General features: G+C 44.2%; 1 protein-coding gene across 3 annotated transcripts in view; it reads right to left on the bottom strand.

Annotated features, from left to right (window-relative positions):
- The window catches only part of LOC135385752 (paired amphipathic helix protein Sin3a-like), a 39037-nt gene that overhangs the window by 6687 nt on the left and 12563 nt on the right, over positions 1–19787 (bottom strand). For all 3 annotated transcript variants that reach the window (XM_064615244.1, XM_064615245.1, XM_064615246.1), the window contains exons 11-22: positions 11411–11497; positions 11218–11336; positions 11002–11132; positions 10807–10904; positions 10610–10726; positions 9140–9378; positions 8472–8655; positions 8260–8389; positions 6537–6650; positions 3657–3856; positions 3387–3570; positions 1846–2015 (exon numbers count right to left, since the gene is read on the bottom strand). In XM_064615244.1, the coding sequence (XP_064471314.1) occupies positions 1846–2015; positions 3387–3570; positions 3657–3856; positions 6537–6650; positions 8260–8389; positions 8472–8655; positions 9140–9378; positions 10610–10726; positions 10807–10904; positions 11002–11132; positions 11218–11336; positions 11411–11497 (1773 nt within the window). The remainder of the gene's footprint in view (positions 1–1845; positions 2016–3386; positions 3571–3656; positions 3857–6536; positions 6651–8259; positions 8390–8471; positions 8656–9139; positions 9379–10609; positions 10727–10806; positions 10905–11001; positions 11133–11217; positions 11337–11410; positions 11498–19787) is intronic.

The following is a 19787-nucleotide window of genomic DNA, read 5'->3' as shown; positions in this document are numbered from 1 at the left end:
TTTTGTTACTCACTACTTTTTAATAAACTAACACGTTACGTTATTCGTTACTGTTGCGGCAGTAGGTAACGCGTTACTAACGCCGTTACTTCTGATGAGTAATACCGTTACTTTTGCATTACTTCACCAGTCGTCCTTATAATATGTATCATTTTTGGTTGAGTCACATAAGCGCATTCCGCAAATCGATACAAGAAAGTTGGGCACAAACAAGGGTCACGCATGAACACAACTTACATGTACCATTTATTGCAACGCAGAAGTAGTTGATATTCAAAATTTTCATACGTGAGCTTCGCCTGTTGGGCTGAGAGGACGCCTAATGACCAGCGAGTGCTCCTTGTCAAGGTTGATAGAGACGGTGGCCTTTTATCTCACACAGTCCAAATCCAAACGACCAATCCCTTGGTACTTTGTTACTTGTTCAGTGGATAGAGGCTATTTTTCTGCCGCTTTTGCCCCATTCGTCCGAAAAATACCAGAGGGAGTGAAAAACAGAGGTGGTAGACAAAGGTGACATCTCAACCAGGGTAGGTCAATAACACGTCTTTTGCGTTCTTCATGTGTGTCGATGTGACTTTCTTGTCATCGTTGATAGAAAAAATCGATTTTCCCGGATTCGGCAGGCACAGTTCTCGATCGCTCAAGCTTTCAAGTTTAGACGACGAAGCAATGTTCCTGAACACGCAGTAACGCATAATGCCGTTACGCATTAGTTATTAAAAATGTAATGACGTTACGTTACTCATTACTTTTCTCCGCAATGTAATGCGTTACCATACTGCACCACTCGAATGTAACGCGTTACCGGTAACGCACTACTTTGTAACGCGTTACCGGTAACGCACTACTTTGTAACGCATTACTCCCCACCTATGCGCCGTTGCGCACAGTCGCGATTTTCAAAATCGAATTCAGCGATATGTATGCATCTGTCGAGTGAATCATTTTGCATGGTGCGTTTTAGCAGTCAGGTTAACGGCTTGGTTTGAAAAAATGGTCGTGACAGAAGCTCTTTCTGTGCTCTTTCAAATAATCAAAACCGGTGCTAAACTGTGCGGAACTTTCTGTGCAGTGGAACTCGCGACCCAGACGTGGTAGCACGGTGATTCGGATGACTGTGTGTAGAGCTTGTTGAGATCAATCGACTTCAGTAATAACGAGTGCACTTTTACCACTATTTCTTTGTGAAAACCTTAATAGATGTGAAAAAAATTTTTAAATTCGAAATGTTGGCCACAGCATATGCAAAAATGCAGCCGTGCAGCCAGCCGGAAATACAAGTTGCGCATATTGTTGGAAATAGGAGGCCCTGGGCAACACACCAGTACCCCAATGTGTGGCGCCTAGCGAGCAAGACTGTTTATCGAGTGTCGCAAAGTTGACACGGTGCGAGCCTCTGTATCGCTGCTGTCCCAGCGCCAATGGACATAGTGAGCAAAGATGACACTCATACATTGTAAACGTTTCACGTTAACCAAACGGCCGTGCACCCATACACAGCCCCGCCCGATATTTCTTACTCTGCACAGTACCATCCAGAAAGATTCTTCTGTCATTTTATAGATTAGTTTTTACAAATGTCCTTCTGCCCTGCGTGACACATGGTAATCAGGCTCAAGCATGGATCTCATCAGTGCTCTACGCTATATGTGATACATGTTGAAAACTGATTCTCAACTTCCCTCTTCAGGCCTATGAAATGCGATGAAAATTTGGGAGCAGCAAATGCAAAAACATGTGCCTATTTTAGTAGATTCAGCTTGAAGCATCATTTTACAACGCATACCCAAATAGACAAGGAAAAAAAGAAAGAAAGACAGATACCGAAGTAAATAAATTTACCTGCCGGACAGCATTCTGCACCACTTTATCGAAGGTGAACATTGTGTAGGCATGAATGCCAAACATTTCTCGCAGTGTATCTTCATACTGGCTTGTTTCCATGTTCCCATCCAGAAGACTCTTCACCATGTCGAGGAAGACAAGGTAGTAGTCCTCCACCTCAATTTCACCTGGGGAGGGAAATGCAAACTTTGCTAGGTTCTACTACTAGGTAGGTTTGCTAGGTTCTGTCCACGGTGCAGCTAAGATAAACTGCTGGATACATAGGGCCCTGTGTTTTCGGGTTTTATGTTTTTTAAAATCGGGGGTAAAAACCAGGTGTTATCTCAGGGGCCATAAAACAAGGAAAAATCGGGCAATATCGGGTGGAAAATAATAAGGACTTCTCGTGTTTTACATGAACATGAGATGTGGAACATAGCGTCCTCTAGAGCCTGTATTGGTGGCTGAATTGACAGTTTCCCAAGTTAGTTTTCTGTTTGTTTCGAGTTTTACCCTAAGTGACGATGATGCAAATCAGGGAGTAAAAACGAGCTTTACCGGGTTTTACCCTAAAACACAGGCCCCTATGGATACAGTGCCACCTTGACTCTACTGCAGCTGCTACACATCACACACAATACTCAGCAGAACTTCATAAATACACACCACCAAAGAAGAATACATAGTTCCAGATTCTACAGGAAAGTTCTGCAGAACTTTACCAGCCCTCCCCGAGTGTAGAGCATGTCGACATTTTGCGCGCATAGCAGCAGCGTCACAGCGTGTTGGCAACATTTCTAGATGGGCGGTCATGCCCATCACTATTGCTATCGTTGTCACGTGATCCTGTTCAGTTTTAGAGGTGTGGCATTTTCGTTTCTTATGAGTCGTGAATTTCGGTGCGGCAGCAATTTTGCTGTCATTCAACAATACATCCATGGGGATTGTGCCTTGCATATCGTGAACTAAGTGCATTCGAAACTGCTCTTATCGATGTGAGGGTAGCTCGACAACAAACAAAGATCAGATTTGTCATTCGGCATAAATAAATGCTCATGTCAATCTTTCATTTGGGGCAATATTCTAACATTTTCTGTTACATACCTTTGCTGCATTCCCACCAAGAATGCTTTAACGAGGCTTCTACTGTGCTGCATTTAGTCGCATAATTTGCAAGAAACAAACCTTTTTCAGCTAAACACGCAGCACCATAAAGGGGAAGCATTGATTATGCGAGGAAAACTGCTGCTCACATCTGAAATTCGGGGTAAGATCGAGTGCTATTGGTACAATCAGGTGTTATCGAGTTATTTTTTCTGTCTGCCCAGCAAACAGCCCGTTGTCTAAGGGGCACATATTGGTCAAAGACGCATTATTCGCAAATTGTTACAATATACCAGATATTGTAACATGATTGATTGGAATTCGGGCAGAAATCAGGTTTAACCCGTATTGGTTCGAATCTGATTTACGAGGGAATAATCGGGTGGAACCGGATTTAACCCGGAAAAGTCAGACCCTGTCTATGATTGATGTTCTAGTTTGATACATGTCCTTACTTTTAGGCTTGAGACGAAGGGCAACTGCTGTTGACTCTTTGCGGTCCTTGCGCTCTTTTGCCTCTTCCGCTGCCAAGTTCATGGCCTGTCGGTAGATCTTGGTCAACCGCTCACACAGCAAGTGGTGTAACCGGAAGAACAGGTACCAATGGTCATTCACAAAGAAGAGAGAATAAGAATCGTCCTGCAAACAACGTATGAGAAGGTATTTATAACTGATTTACTTTCCTTAACACAATGCAAAGATCTGCAAGCCAAGGTGGCACACACCGAGTATATATTGTGCATAGGAGATGCTCCAGTATCTTTATTGCTTTCTGGAGACCCCCCTCCATCAGGGGGAGGCTTTGGATTGTCATTCCCGGGATGCCTGTCCTCTCCCATTGGAACGTCCCCACCAGGCCCTTCCTCTTGGTGATTGGACAAAGATCCAGGCAGAGGCTGGCTCTCTCCATCTTCTGTTTCAATATCTGAACAGCAAAAAAGAAAGAAAAGGAGGGAAGATGAGTGAACCATTGTACACTACAAAGGGTAGGTCACCGACGGTTTATAAAAACTAGAGGTGTGCGAATATTCAAAATTTTGAATACGAATCGAATATTTGCGATATTCGATTCGTATTCGCAAATTTGATATTCGAAGTTTTCGAATATTCGTAAAAGTTCAAATATTCGATTTTTTTCGAATATCATAGCAGCTTATTACAAAGCTGTTGCGGGCTGCGCACTGGAATTTGTACGTTGCGGCGACGAACATGCATAGTAGAACAGCTGCAAAGAGATGCGCGGAGCTTCCGAGGTACGCTCATTTGCGAATGAGTCACTATATGTTCGGTAACCGAAACCAGTACGCAGTCGTGTGGAGCCGCCATTTTGAAGTCCTCAACAGCGAAACCCGAGACTGCGATACGTTTCATACATCGTCAGCACAGTCACGGCTTTAGTGGATTGCTAACGAACACTGAACATTCATATGAGGCCTACAGTTCGGTGAAATTACGGTTAAATATAGAAATTTTGTTGACGTTGAGTCGAACACCGCTGTTCACCGTCCCACTGCATGCACAGCCAAAACCTGCGTCTCAAATGCGTTTTTTTCAGTTTCGATTTGTGGTTGTCAGCGATATATGATAGAACCATGGTCACGTGCGATGACGGCGATAATCGAGCAGTGGGACGTGTTGATATTTCTACATAGTTTCTCCAACTCCGATGCTCTGCGACCGTATGAATGTGCCAACTAGGACGACAATAACGCTGCAGTCATTTGAAACTGCATTAACTGTTGTTACAGATGATAGCAAGACGCTTATATAGCCTTTGCTCGCGACTCACGCGCGTCGCCGTCGGCTCGACAAAGTTTGAGGCCCGCATGCAGATTTTCGCCATGAAATGAAAGGAGCGCTGAACACGAACGTCGCGGAAACAATCACGCGTGCTACAACCATACAACATCGTAGAGGATTGCAGTTTTACTGCACTATCATGCATGAGGCCGTTCCAAACTATGCATTACCGTCAATAAAGATGGTCTCACGCGTGAGAGCAGTGAAACCGTGCAATTTCTTGCCTTCATGACAAATGCGGAAGGCATTGTCAATGCATGAAGAGACCACTTGCCACCTTCACCTTTTGAGATGCTGATCACTAAACCATCCCACATTCTGAACATGTCATTGCTCTTTACTTCCATTCTGTCTGTTTCACCAGCATTTTACAATGCCAACACAGGTGTTCGCTGTTCATGAAAGCTTTTTGAAATGAAAGTTTTTCTTGCGGTTTTCACCTTGCCTCATGAGAACAGCACACTGTTTCACTGTAAAAATAATTTTACTGTACATGTGCATATAAGCATGTATGCCTATGCTAAGCCAATACATGAATACATACCGTATTTACTCGCGTAATTTGCGCCATCGCATAATTTGCGCACCCCCACTTTTCACTAAAAAAGTTGTGAAAATAAAACGACCAGAACACGTGGAGGGAACATACGCGTCAGCATTCCGCAAGCTGGCTTCACCTAACGCATGCGTGCTTTAGGAGAAGCTCGCTTTAGAAAAAGCGTGGAAAGCACGTGCTGGGCCTTTTTGAATCATCTCGCAAATTTTTACAGCATTGACCAAAAACGAAGAGAGAAAATCCTTACGACCGACTTCTTTCACTGACAGTTATAGAAAATGAACAGTCACTGTCTATTTTCTTGCCTAAATTTTTATTTTGGTGTAATTTTTTTTATACGAATTTCGGACGATACGAATGTCTTCCGCTACCCCGTGAGATTCCTATCACCGAGTTGTATTGTACTATTCACCTAAAGGACCATCTCTTAACAGATTTTGCACATTTTTCAAGTCGGCTCGCGTAATTCGTGCACCCACAACCTTCGCGTCATTTTTCGGTAAAAAAAGTGCGCAAATTATGCGAGTAAATACGGTAATCCCCATTAGCACTTGGGACATTTTTCTAAGGATCAGCAGAACACAACTGTGACGATGCTTGTTTTCAGGGCTTAATTAACTTAATTAACTCTTAGAAGCCGTTATTCTATGACGTGATATTCGATATTCGAAGGACAATTTTGTAAATATATCGTATTCGAAAATTTCAATATTCGCACATCTCTAATGAAAACACAAGCATCAGCAAAACTTGTACAACACAAATCCAAATCAGATAGCTTAAACACCTACAAATTCCTTCTACACCCGCATTTCCAAAGCTATAGGAGGGGGCATTCTATCTCATTTTGGGGTGGTGGTGGCGTTGCACACAAATTGTGTGAGCAATGGACCTTTTTCACACACGCGCCATATCCTAGCGGCTGTCCAACGAACCACCCACAGCGCGTGCCAAAACACACCGACGTAGGTAGCACAAAGAACCAAAACCGGTCCGGAGTGGAACCAACAAGCTTACTAGTCCCCACTTCTGTCATCCCCATTCAGTGCCATCTATTCAACACGGAGATAACCTTGCCCAGCGCACTCAATGTTATGCGCATAAGCAGTTGTGAAAAAGGTACCCTGCGAGTCGTGTCCAGGCAGAACTCATACACTTAAGGTATCAGACAGCATTGTTTTCCCACTAAGCTATGCCAAAGGCAAGTACTGAAGCACCTATTTTTGTCAAAGCCCTGTAACACACTTACCATCGTCTTTCTCCATATCGTCATCTGAGAGTTCACCCCTTGGAAGGCAGAACAGATCTGGAATGAACTGGCGGATCAACTCTTTGATCTTCTGCTTGTCTTCTTTGTTGATGCCTGCATAACACAGAATGTGAATCACAGTATGAGAATCTCCTTCCACCTACAGAAGGCATGTTGAAAATCTTCAGCTTCACTGCAGTTTGGCAATGCTACACACGTCAGGTCACCTTAGGGTCCGAGGTCTTCGGGTTTTACCCGATTTTTCCCCGAATTTACCCCTCCGATCGCACACTTAGAGATTTGGGTACAACCAGATTTTTCCCTGAACAGGGAGCACTTTGTTTGTGCAGCACAGAACCATGCCGCTCAACTGCAGTAGTGGGCGAGAGCACCGACGGAAGGTGGTGACACTGTAGCAGGGAGGGCGAAAGGCATGGGACGTTTCCCCGGACAGAGCAAGTGACGCGTGCCAATGTTGCCACATTCGTCAACCACAAGCGTTCGCTAGAATATCAGTAGTCGATAGATTCCGCCATACAGTCTCCACGTGGGTTTTCTGAGGTCACATGCATGCCAAGCGAAACCCTCGGAAAAATACTGTGCAAGCAAGTGTAAGCAGCGCAGCTGCGATTGGTTACGCATGACTAAGGCCCTCTGTTTTCTGCTGGGGCAAATTCAAAATTCCATGGCACTGACTTGTAAATTCCGTGATTTTCCGCGGCGAGCAGTCAACAGCTGCATGAAATGGGAGACACTTTATTTTCTTGGATAATGTGGGAACCAAAAAATATGTTATAAAGCACTGTTCTGGCTCAGCATTACATACATGATATCTTGTGTTCTCATCTGATTCGGTCTGTCGCCTGAAATCATTCTATACCTGCTGAAAGATCTTTGAGCATCTACAGACTTTATAGGAATGAGTTTACAATACATGCCCTGGGGAATACATTTTTAGTACACCCCCTTTTGTTCTTGGGCTGTAGCCATTATTTAAAAGACTTAACTTCTTGAAGGCAACCTCCCAGATATAAAAAAAAAATCCCCCACTGCTACCGCTAAACTGCATACGGGAGGGGCGCCGCCCCTTCCTCAGGTGAAGTATACACAATAAACTTGGGCTAATGTTATCCTAAGCTAAACTACAATCTGTCTGTTTTGTCCTGCATCATAAACAATTTCGTAAAGCAGGTTTCAATTTTGTAGGGGCGGCTTCACCTCATGCAGGGAAGCGTCAGGTGTCGTTCGTATTCGGCGAATAGTCAAATTATCCGGAAGCCTGAATATTGGGTATTTCGATTAACGAATTGGATACTTCGAGGGATTGATATTCGATTCGAATTTGAGAACTCTAATATCCACACACCCTTAAAAATAAAGGATTCCGTGAAACTCTGTGCCAAACGAAGGATTCCGCGATTAATTCCGAATTCCGCGAAATTTCGCGGAACCACGGAATCGCAGAAAACGAAAGGCCTCACGCATGATGTTTTTGTCCAATAAATCATCTCTAAAGTGTTCGCATCCGATCCACTTCTGCCCAGCATCAGCAGTTTTAACTATTCCCGCACGAGAATGCAACAATCCCGCATCCCACTATATTTGAGGGTTCGTACTAGCCTTTCTCCTGTGGGACAGTGAAAATGTCACTTCGCATTATACGCGGTCAAATACGGTACATCTTTTTACCTTACTTCAGGATGATGCGAACAGAAATACACACCTGTTTGTCTCTTTACATGGTGAATGATGAGGTTGGCAGCATCATCCAGGATAGACCTATCCTGATAAACAAAGGTCATGTGTGGACCAGACGGAACATCCGCCACACCTTCTTCTATCTGTTCTCGCCGCTATACAACAAAAAGAAAAAGCTAGAGCACTCCAGAAAGGGGTTTGAACAGGACAATTGAAACAGTCTGATACGGTGCCTACCTCTTCATAAATAGCTTCTATCTCATTGAGCAAACTCTTTGACCGCAGGTATTTTACATCGTTTGGCTTGAAGGTGATGCCTTGATGGTCGAGGGATTTCAGGTAGTATTTTTCATTCTGATCACGCCAGATCTTGTTGAAGCTTTTTTGAGCTTCCCGCCATTCCTCTTCTTTCGCTTTTAACCTAGAAGGCAATTTAGTACGTATTAGGCAAATACAGGGTACACACAGGCAAAATCCCTCGCGTGGTTCATTGTTGTTACATTGCACATGCCTCTTCTTGAGTGTGACCGCAGGAATTTCAACTTCGTTTTTACTACAGGCAGAAAAACTCCACCATGAAAAGTATCTTTTTGGAACACCTATAATATATGGGCAGTTCCGAAGCCTTTTGTGTAAAACAAACAGCATCGCCGCCAGTGGATTGATACGGCAAACCCCTAGTCTAAAATCCCCTATTATGGTATACTGCCTGTATGTTACTACACAGAATCTTTTTGTGTCGTTCATAGTCATGTTTCTTAAGTCTGTGTGTCTCTTCGTTCTGTAAGTGTACCACACGTTTCTCATGTAGTTGCTAATACCCAGTCAACCAATAAAGTGTACATTTTCATGACTTCCCTCACGACAACAAATGACCTGCATCCCATAAGTGAAGAAAACTATACCTTCTTAACACAAGAGGCACTGCAACAACCGGGTTCTTCTTGAGCCCTTCAATGATGTCAGGAGACTTATCACCGTAAATCCGCCTGATGGCTCGCTGCTGAATGACTGATGAAGATCCACCCAGCGTGTCATCCAGACGAAAGCGCTGACGCTCCTCAGCTGACATGCGCTGCATCTTCTTTTGCACAGCTTCCAACACTCTTATTGTTGCCAGGTTTGTTTCTACCACCACATCCAGCTAGAATATACCAGGTAGCCAATTTCAGCTAATTCTCGTTGTTTACATTAACAGTGAATGAACACAAAATGTGAGTAAATTTGTTTGATTGAATGTAAAATTCCTTTCCTTATAGGCAAATCGTGCCCAGAGAGAGAAAAGTTGCAAAGCCTCCACTGAGTTTGCGAAAAATATGCGTCTGGTGAACAAGGCATGGAAAATCTCACAGCAAACAGACTTACTACGACACAACAATAGGTTGAGCTACGGAAGCAGTAAAAAGTGTGCAGAAGCAAGGAGGGAACTCTTCCATCAACCAGGACTGTCATCACTGCCATGATCATAACCACTGTCACTGTCTACCTCATAGGTTCTCAAACTTTTCCACCTCAGGGTGCCCTTCAACAACTTTTGCAAAATCCCAAGGAACACAAGTACATTATCTAACTTCTGCAATCCTATCTGTTGCTTTTTCTCTTCAGAACACTCCCTTGTTCTGTTCTTGCATGCTGGATGTTTTGTAGCAAGATGGCATGAAAACATCACTAGCTATTGGCCAAAACTTTGCAGAAAATTATGCACGGAAGATTTTCTCTACTATCCATATAACCATACTGAAGGTCCATATTGAAGCCAATCTGCTGTAGTATGCTGTTGCATACTTTCTCATACTAGTGTGACAGGAATATAGCTGCTGCAAGCAATGCAAAATTTTGCTGCCCATCGACACGTGCACAATAGGAGAGGCGCACGCATTTATCAACAAGGAAGAAAGGAGAAACTGAGTGACCCCACCCTCTCCCATGACCAGGTAAAGCCCTCGAAACTGCGCAGAACATGACTTCGTCATACCGCTGCCTGTTGTACATGGCTGAGACAATGTTTGCCTATAGCTCGCGCATTTGTAGCAAGCTGGGACACGTGTTCCAGTGGCTTAACGGTGATGTAGATGAGAAGCTGCTCGCGAAACCTGGTCTGAGAACCTATGGTGTACCTTAATGAAGCTCCACTACTAGAAATTGGCCAGAACACATTTTCTCATGTTAGTGCACCATGCAACAGGGCTACATTGACAAACATTGAGATCTTTGACTATTCTGAATGAAGGCTTTTGTGGATATTACGGCTCCTAGAAGCCTGATCATTGATCGAGAAGTTGTACTTGAGACTGCTCTTAATTGGTGCACGAAATAGACATCGTGACGAGAACCAAAAAGCAGAAAGATGCAATTCAAGTGTTACTCTAGCTCACCTCAAACCGCTCATCTTCACAACGGTAGATGTACTCCTCATATTGCGTTTTCCGAGAACTCACAAACGTAGAGTCCTCAGACCAAGATGGAAATGACACCCACGTGTCATTTAAAACCTGGCAAAAAATACATATATGCTAGTGAGTGGTACATCACATCAGTGTGTCAAACTATCAGCATGAACACGTGTTCTCACCTCTCTGCAAAGTGCCGTGCGGCCACTGCACTTGGGCTGTACATAGTTTTTCGGCAAGGCTCGGTAACTGGCACCGTATCGCTTGCAGGAAGAGTAGTCTGGGAAAAATGGTGAATAGAAATAGTTTGGTAATCTGCAGCATTATTCAAAAATTTATTTTAAATAAATATTAAAAATTATTTGGAAACCGCTTACCAATTTCCATCGAAAGGTCACCAGAGATCCTTTCCTGCTGGGAAACTTTGTTAGGAATGGGTTCCACCTGACCACCCAAGTCCTTGTAGCCAATAAAATCCTTAAACCACTTGAACAGCTCAGAGAACTTCCTGTAGGTGCAGAAAAATGCAAAGACATTGGTGCACCTCGCTGAAAATTTCTGTGCTGCAGATGAGTTGTTAGAATGTTGCATACCCCAAGAATGGCGTTATGAGGTGGACCAGCTCTGACCTTGACACTATTTCTTGGTTGTAAAGAATGAGACAGCGAAGAAAATTGTCATACACCTCCTGCCCTCTGAGCGCTCGTCGAACCTGCGGTGGCAAAGTTGTGCATTGAACACTGAGATATGCGAGTAGTGAGCTTCGACAAATGACCATTAACTAACCTTGTCAAAGAATGCAAATTCATTGAGCGTTCCATGCTTTCCAGCTTCTGCGAGTGTCACGTCCTTAAGACTTGTCATCTTTTGCTTCTGCATAAAAGAAAATCACAACAAAAATAAATTTACGATGCATGATGTTATGCAAAATTTCAATTATAAACTGTTTGACAAGAATGAATTGGGGAGAATAAAGGTCGTCAAGTAAGACGATTTGTCTTTGTGGAGCTCACATAGTCACGAATTCCAGTACTCTAACTCTTTCATCGCCGCTACCTACATTTCGCGAAACCTTAATTTCGTGAACTAAAGTTTGACGCAAAATTCACAAATATTTCTACCTTTACAGTATTACCCCTCAAAGCTAGACAAACAGATTACAACAGTAGTTCATCTTCATACACAATAACTCACTCCATTATAGTGACCTAAGCTATGAAATTATGTGTCCTGTGAAGGGTTTTGGTTTGGAGGAGCGTGAGGTTTTCAGGAAATGCCTGCAAAGTTCAACTATAGCGCAAAGTTCAACTATAGCACAAAATTCAGGTGAATTCATGTATAAAATTTCAATAAATCATATATTACATGTATAGATCAGCTTCATTAGGTCTGTTATATGTACTACAAATGTAAAAAGAAAAGGTATCCTAAGCAACCAATAATATTGTGTACTACAAGGAACAACTGTGCAGCAAACTTGTTTACAAAAGCAAGTGCACTCATTTTATAGGTCAGAAAGTCATTTTTCAATATTTTCCGCTTCAGGCACCTCATGAAAAGGGTTGCTTTAACCTGCTGACTAACAAATTCTTTGTAGGCAATATCTTTTGTAGGAAAAATGCACACAAACATACTTGAACAAGGTGTTCGACACAAACATAGTCACCCTGAACTTGCACTGCAGGGCGAAACGAGAGGGAAATAACGTCATCGCTGATATCATCGTGGTACTCCAATGGGGACTGAACCCCATTTAAAGTCAGCACTTTCCTTTTGTAGTGTTCTGAATGGATGAATTCGCTGTTCCCTCTCAATTGCAGCACTTGCTGCTGCTGTCAGATTGGGAAATCTGCACACTGCAGTGATGTACAATCGCCAACAGATTTTTCGTACATGCTCAATTATTCCCTCGTCTCAGAAGGTCGCACATATGTTAATGGGCCCTCTCTTTGCCTACATCCCACAAAACAAATCAGCAGACGGCACCACGATGACATCAGAGCAACATGGATGGACAGACCTGTGCCTCCCCATTCCCCGCATTCCCCATTTCTACCATGTCACGTGGCTCCAAGGCACACAAAGGCTGCGCGTGATGCCATGTGCACAGGCCTCATTAACTGCATGGTTTATAAAAAGTAGTGACTGAGGAGGCTTGTGCTCCTTTAAGGGTGTCACAGCTCATCAGTGACTTTTCTACCCTCTGTACATACCACAGGACCTTTCAACATCGCAACTGTCAGTTGGCCCACCAAGTAAAGCCACTATTGCTAGCCTCAGATATAGATAATGAGAAGTCATTACCCAATAGTTTAATGGATCCATGACAGTTTCCTGGCAGGTTCTCCTTCATGTACGCGTACAACCCTCCTTTGTATGTCAACCAGGCTCGTCGAAAGAGGAAACGTATCATTGTAGGCCTTGGAATCTTTGCTCGTCGCATGTTTCACATGTAAGTTAAGGAACCTTGCTTGTTTCCGGATATCACCTTGACTTATTCGATACCCATCTTTTAGTTCCAAGTTCCTCTTGCAAGCTGACTGCCATTTTTATGCTAACACAGTGTACAACAGTGTCACACAGTCGAACTTAAAGTAGCACAGAAGCCATTTTTAACACCCTGTTTTCTTCCTATAAAACTGTTAAGTAGGCCAGTAAGATGCACCATGCGAAGTAATTCACACCGCAGAGTCATAATTATCGCAGAAATTGAATTTAAAGTATGCGACAAAAAGCGACAGTGCGCAACGGCGGTGAAGAGCAGTACCAGCCTGTGATCTGCCTGGAACCTCGCGCTGACGCTATAAGGAGAACGCTTGGTGATTGGTCTAGAGAAATGTCTGCTACTCCTCTGTCGTCTGCTACTCGGCTGTTCGGGGTTCTGAAAAAGCATTGCTCCTGGCTCAGTCATTATTCGGCTGCTCCTTCTATGCCCACTTCTCTGCGAGAACTGGAAAAACTGGTTTACGGCGGCAAAGGGACAAGGCGCTCACCCCACTGACCGGCGTTGACCGGTCAGGTACGTAGTGCCCGCAAGGGCATTTAAGGTGAAATAAATGAAACGAAACATGGTCCCGCAGGGTGTGTCCCCTTCGTCGTTCACAACTGGCTCAGAGAATTGGATGGCGATGACGTAAGCCCGCTTCCAAGGCCCTGCGGTAACGCCCTGCTAGTTTTGTCTGATAACTGCGCCCCCGTTGTACCGAATACGGTTAAAAGTCTATGTGTGTACGATAGTGAGGGATCATGAGAACGGTTTCCTGCAGAGTACTCGAAATTCGCAATAATGATTTCATGGTCCCTTTAAGCTTTTATTATACAACTTCCTGTTCTTGTCGCATTTGAATTACGCCCGCGTGGTCTGGGACACAACTACCTCCAGCAATAAGAACAAAATCCATGTTACAAAAAAGGGTTCTACATGCCACAGTTAATCAGAACTATGTCCATCACACAGGAGTGTTACTGATGAAGTTTAACATTATAAGTATCTTTAATTTATATGATTACTTAAGATTACTTAAACGGCATAAAAAAGAGACTGCAATAAAAGTCGCTAACCTCAGTCCTTCAGCAGGTCTACGACTGAATTCGCGCACCTATTCTAGTAGGCATTTTGAACATTGGCATACCTCTAGGTTTCACACAACATATGGCATGCTAAGCTTAGGTACTAGATTGCCACGTGCTTTAAATATCCTGACTATAAGAGGTACAGTCGCCGTCCGATTTTTTGGACTCTGTGGGGATCGTGCAAAAGCCTTTTGCTTCAAAGTCAACTTTACTAAGCACTAGTAGGCTGGAAAAACTTGTCAATACTTTCCTAACGGACTTTCAGTTCTGCCTGATAACATCAGCTTCTATTTCCTGAAGCCACATTTCGTCACTGTACAGTGACGGAGGCACCGAGATCACCACCATTCCGCAAGTCGACTTCACCTAACGCCTGCGTGTTTTAGGTGAAGCTCGCTCTACAGCACTGTTGCGCGACTCGCGTGCGGACAGCAGTGCTGGGCCTTTTGAATCATGCCGATGATAAAAAATGAAGACGCAATAGTGTTACGACAGACCTTTACACGCAGAGGAATGGAAAATGAAGAATCATTGTCTATTTTCTTGCCTCAATATTTTAATTGGTTGAATTCTTTTGATACGAATTTCAGATGATACCCATATTTTTCGTCGCCCCAAGAGAGATTCGCTGGTTGGGCAAACAGAATCCGAAATATCGAGCGAAGGGGCTGTACGGTGTCCGAAATTTGGGACGTTCTTATACATCAACTTTATGGGGCCCGTGGCCGTTCCGTGAACGAGTCCGAATAACCGAGCACATCCGAAAAATCGGTCGGCGACTGTATTGACTTTTCACGTATATCTCGGAAGCAGCTACCAGCCATAATTACTCAAAATTAAGTTACGTATATTTATTTCTTCTACCATTATGGATTTTAAGTGTGTACCGTATTTCCTCGAATCTAAGACGACCTTCCGAGTTTAGGGTACACGAATTTCGAAAAAAATTAACAGGGATTGGGAGGCAGTATAGCAGTTGGAATCAATGCACAATACAGTTTATTTATAGTCACTTTCTACGCTACTGTGTTCTTTGTTGATAAATGCACACAACTCATTGTCCTCCGTTCCGTCCAAAAAGTTAGACAAACCCTATTTCTTCAGTGTGCACGATGCCGTCGTCAGGCACATTGCACCAAGTGTCCAAAATTCACTGCGCTGGCACAATTCTTGATCTCTCGCTGCTGTTTTAGCCACCTTGTAACACTTATTTCCGATACTTGAAACCGCCTTGCCACCGCTAAATTGTTGCAGTATTTACGAAAGTGTTAACTTTTCGTCCAAACGCCAGAGACCAACGTCATTACAGTGAATGAAGAACGAATGCAGTCATCATTGTGCCCGCATTACCGTATTTGCATTGCACTAACACCGCAACATGTGATATCGGTCGCGCCGCGCTATTGGTCGATCCAGTCACCTGCTTCCGCCTCTCCCCTGACCTCGTTGTGGCGTGCATATTACAATCTAAGACGACCCCCACTTTGTAGCACTAGATTTTGGAAAAAGGGGTAATCTTAGAGTCGAGAAAATACGGTACTTTCTTTGTTTAATGTTTAGTAGAGTCTAGTTTTGTGTTTAGAGCAGTATTTAGTAGTGTCTCAATAGTCTGTTTTCGTGCAGGGTGTGCTTTACTTTGCTATCAGTTGGTTTCCCTCCTGCTGTCACCTACAGTTGTAGGGGCCGGTGAGCTCGTCAAGCTGCACCTTGCAGCTTTTTCCCCTGGCCTCACCCATCGCTGAATTGGAAATAAACAACTGAATTGAATCTGCTTCATGTAGACAGCTAAGTTAAGCTCAACCAGACTATTCCCACCTTCCAGCTTTTCCTGTGTGGCAGAGAGCACTTTAAGTGTATCTTGAACATATATAGGTTTAGCTAACCCAGTGGTTTTCTTCCTGCAGAGCATGGCACTCGTATCTGCCACCTTGGCAGTCAGTCAGACAGCCCCACATTTCAGTAACAGCAGAAAGTGTCTTGTAGAAGCTGTACCAACACACTGGTGCAATGCTGGGAGGTTTCTTGATCTCACTGAGTGCCAGGTCATTGGAGAGAGATATATCACTGAAGGACACGTGCAACTGACTTGGGAGTGCTTGAAAAATGCACAAAATTTTATCACAGCTGACCTTATGTCAACCACACCCTGTTGTGACAGGGGGCTCTTGAACCGAGGTGCTCCACATCCTTCGCATGCAGGATGGTAACAGTCTCGCTGTCACAGCTATCTCAAACTTCTTTCTTCAACAAGTCGACGTCTTCATGTATTCTGCAGAGCCACTAGCCAAGGCTGAGACATCTTCCCACGACTTTCCATCTCTCTTCAACACAGACAAACGCACTTTGCTTAAAGTGATGCTGTTACAAGCCTTCACATGAGGCACGTCAACAAGATGCACTTCTCAGCATCAAAGTAAAAAAAAAAGTCTCAATTGTTGGAATTCCTGCTACACCCGATGATTCATAGAGGATTATGCTCACCACCTTTCCCCACTTTTTTTTTTGTTTGTGAAACCTCCATTTTTATTGTTTAGCACAGGGCGTGGTTTCGGCTGCGGGATGCCACTAAAAAGAAATCAAAGAGCTTACGGTTTCCATGTTCTAAGTTGAATCTTATCCTCTCACGCTCGGACTGGGCCATGCTCATTCCCTTTCGTTCTCCTCTGATTTGTGAAGTCTCTCTGATTTTCGTAGTTCTGGTTGCGTGACAGAAGCAACAGGAGGCAGATATGGGGAGAAGTTGGGTGTTACCTCAATTACTTGATGCGCAACTCAGGGGCAAATTCTGGAAAACCCCAAAAGCTCACACCCTTCTCAAACAGGTTTCATCAATGTTGATTTGTAGACAATTATATTCTCTATCCTTCGTTACTGTCCATTCATTTGGGACAGCGGGTTAGGGTAGCATTAATACGGGGCAGTGTAAAAGGAACGGCAATTTATTTTTCATTAGCCAAATATTAGAGACATCATAGAAAGCTGTTGTGAAAAGGTGATGGAGATAAGCAGGCACGAGTTATCTACCTTTGCATTGCACTCATTTTCATTCCATGTTTGCTACTCTGCCAGTAAGACTTTATTAGTCTGCAGGTCAGAGTTGTGAGCAGCAGCAGCATCGTCACCACTGCCGCTGTCCAATCATCGTCTTCATCGTGGCATCGCCCATCCACAAAAGCGATGGGCGCCAGAGGGGCCACGAGAGTTCATCGGCCAGCGTCGACGCATCAACATCTCATGAACTCTTTAATTTGGCCCTTTACCAACCTCAAGCGTTAATAAACGTCTATCTTGCCTTTGGTAACATGCCTGCTGATCCGTACCTTTATTCAACATCTGTCCTGGCCAGATGAGGACGTCATCTGGACCGCCACTTTGTCATCACAGGCACTTAGCGACCAGCGGGACCACGCCGTCTTCCCATTTCGTGCCTGACATGGCTCAGCCGACAGGATCAGCAGCATTTCCATTCTGTTATGAGGCAAGATCGTTCCATTTCATTTGCCCCGGCATGAGGCACGTTCTAAATTTCGTTTGGGTCCGGTTTCCTGCGGCATCTATTCCGTATTTTTCAGTGGTCACTACTACGTTCATCTCCTATTCGGAGTATAATAGGGCCTTCCCGGATTTGTCTTTGAAGGCTGTAACCTCGCGCAGGTCAGCGACATTCATTAGCTCTTACTTTTTCTTTGTTCTGCAGAGCATTCTCACTGGCTGATTAGCGGTTAATCGGAGTAGAACGTCATGCATTTACTTCGCATCATGGCTTCGATCACTAGCCAGCGTTAGTTTTTCATTTCCACATTAGTCGTACGCAGTTACGGTGGAATACTTTGCCACTGACGCCTCTCGGAGAAATCAGTTGCTCTGCGAGAACAAAACATGTCCTCTCGTAAATATTTTGAGTATTCTCACTTTGTTTTGCTTCTGCGAGTTAGCGTAACACGCCTTGTTATCGTAGCGTGTATCGTAAGTTGCGGACATTGCATTCCTGGTTTAGACCAATTACACTCCATGTGATCTTACCAGGCCTCATTAGCGTAGCTTTGCACACGAGTGAGGTCTCATGTTTATTCATTCTTTGCTTGTTCTTGCTGAACATCAAGCATCTTCTGGAGAAGCCCTGGAATCATCAACCCAGACCCGAAAAACCAAGACCATCAAAGTCGAAGCAGACTTGCATTCATCAGCGACTCAAGACCGCCTCACAACCTGAAAACCTCACGACCGGAAGATTTCCGTATCCCACAAGTGCCTCCTGAACTGAGGACAGTTCATCCATCAATGTGGAGGTCGTGTGAGCAGCGGCAGCAGCATCGTCATAACTGCCGCTGTCCAATCATCGTCTTCGTTGTGGCATCGCCCATCCACAAAAGCGATGGGCGCCAGCAGGGCCACGAGAGTTCGTCGGCCAGCGTCGACGCATCAACATCTCATGAACTATTTAATTCGGTCCTTTACCAACCTAAAGCATTAATAAACGTCTATCTTTCCTTTGGTAACATGCCTGCTGATCCGTACTTTTATTCAACATCTGTCCTGGCCAAATGGGGACGTCATCTGGACCGCCACTCTGCCATCACCGGCCGTTAGTGACCAGCGGGACCGCGCTGTCTTCCCATTTCGTGCCTGATAGAGTCCAGCTTTCTTACGAGCACTTGATCACTTTCACCATACAGTACCAGACTGATTTTCGGACTGGTTCGATACTTCGGACTCCCACAGGGAACCGTAACCTTCGCCATAGGATTAGTACACTTCTACTACCATTTTTCTGGTCAGATTCATGCCAGAAGGCCTGACTTTCTGGACTAAAACCCTCATGAACAGGCACTAACACGACTATTTTTGGCACTGCGGCAGCGACTTCGAACCACCATTTTAGATTGTGTGCTTGGATTAAATCCTGTTCTAAAACTTCTGAACCGTACAGCTAGGTGATGCCACCGCGGCTTTCGGTTCCAGCACTTTTGGGAGTCTGAATGGCGGTCAAGTCTGTTAGGGCACACCGTCGCTGTTCACCAGCTTATTGACATGTTGTTGCTATTGTCCGATGTGTACAACGAACTAGGTGGATATCGTCACACCGTTGTGCCACACGCGGCAAGGCTAGGGATCGGAACCGAAACTGAAACTGAACTGAAAACTGCTAAAAACCTGTATTTTTAGCTGAACCGTAACTGAACCAAAATAAATTTTGGCAGTTGCCGCTTCGTGAAATGGTTCAGACGTAATGTGCGTTGTGAGAGATCGGAACTACGATTTACACAGCGGTGAGTTGTGTTGCCAAACAAATTCGAAACCGAAACTGAACAAAACAAAACTGCAACCTAAGTGCATGAGGTATTTCTTCCTCGCAGCTATTGGGTTCATTCAGTTGTGTTACTTCTGAGGTCCTCCTTTTGGTTCTCCTTCTCCTGAGGGCTCCCCTGTACGCGATTTTCGATGGTTACGATCTCTGTGCAAGGCACAAGTACAAACTTCTTTAGTGAAGTTGAGGTGAAATAAAGTTTAGTTCAATGATCGTCGGGTCTTTCAGACCACTGTATCATTCAGACCTCCTTTCCCGTCACTGCCAAGTCCGTAAAATTGG

This window comes from Ornithodoros turicata, chromosome 2 (genome assembly GCF_037126465.1).
Source record: "Ornithodoros turicata isolate Travis chromosome 2, ASM3712646v1, whole genome shotgun sequence".
NCBI classification, from domain to species: Eukaryota; Metazoa; Arthropoda; class Arachnida; order Ixodida; family Argasidae; genus Ornithodoros; species Ornithodoros turicata.
The sequence above is the reverse complement of the archived record's forward strand: the minus strand, read 5'-3'. Positions and strand labels throughout refer to the sequence as shown.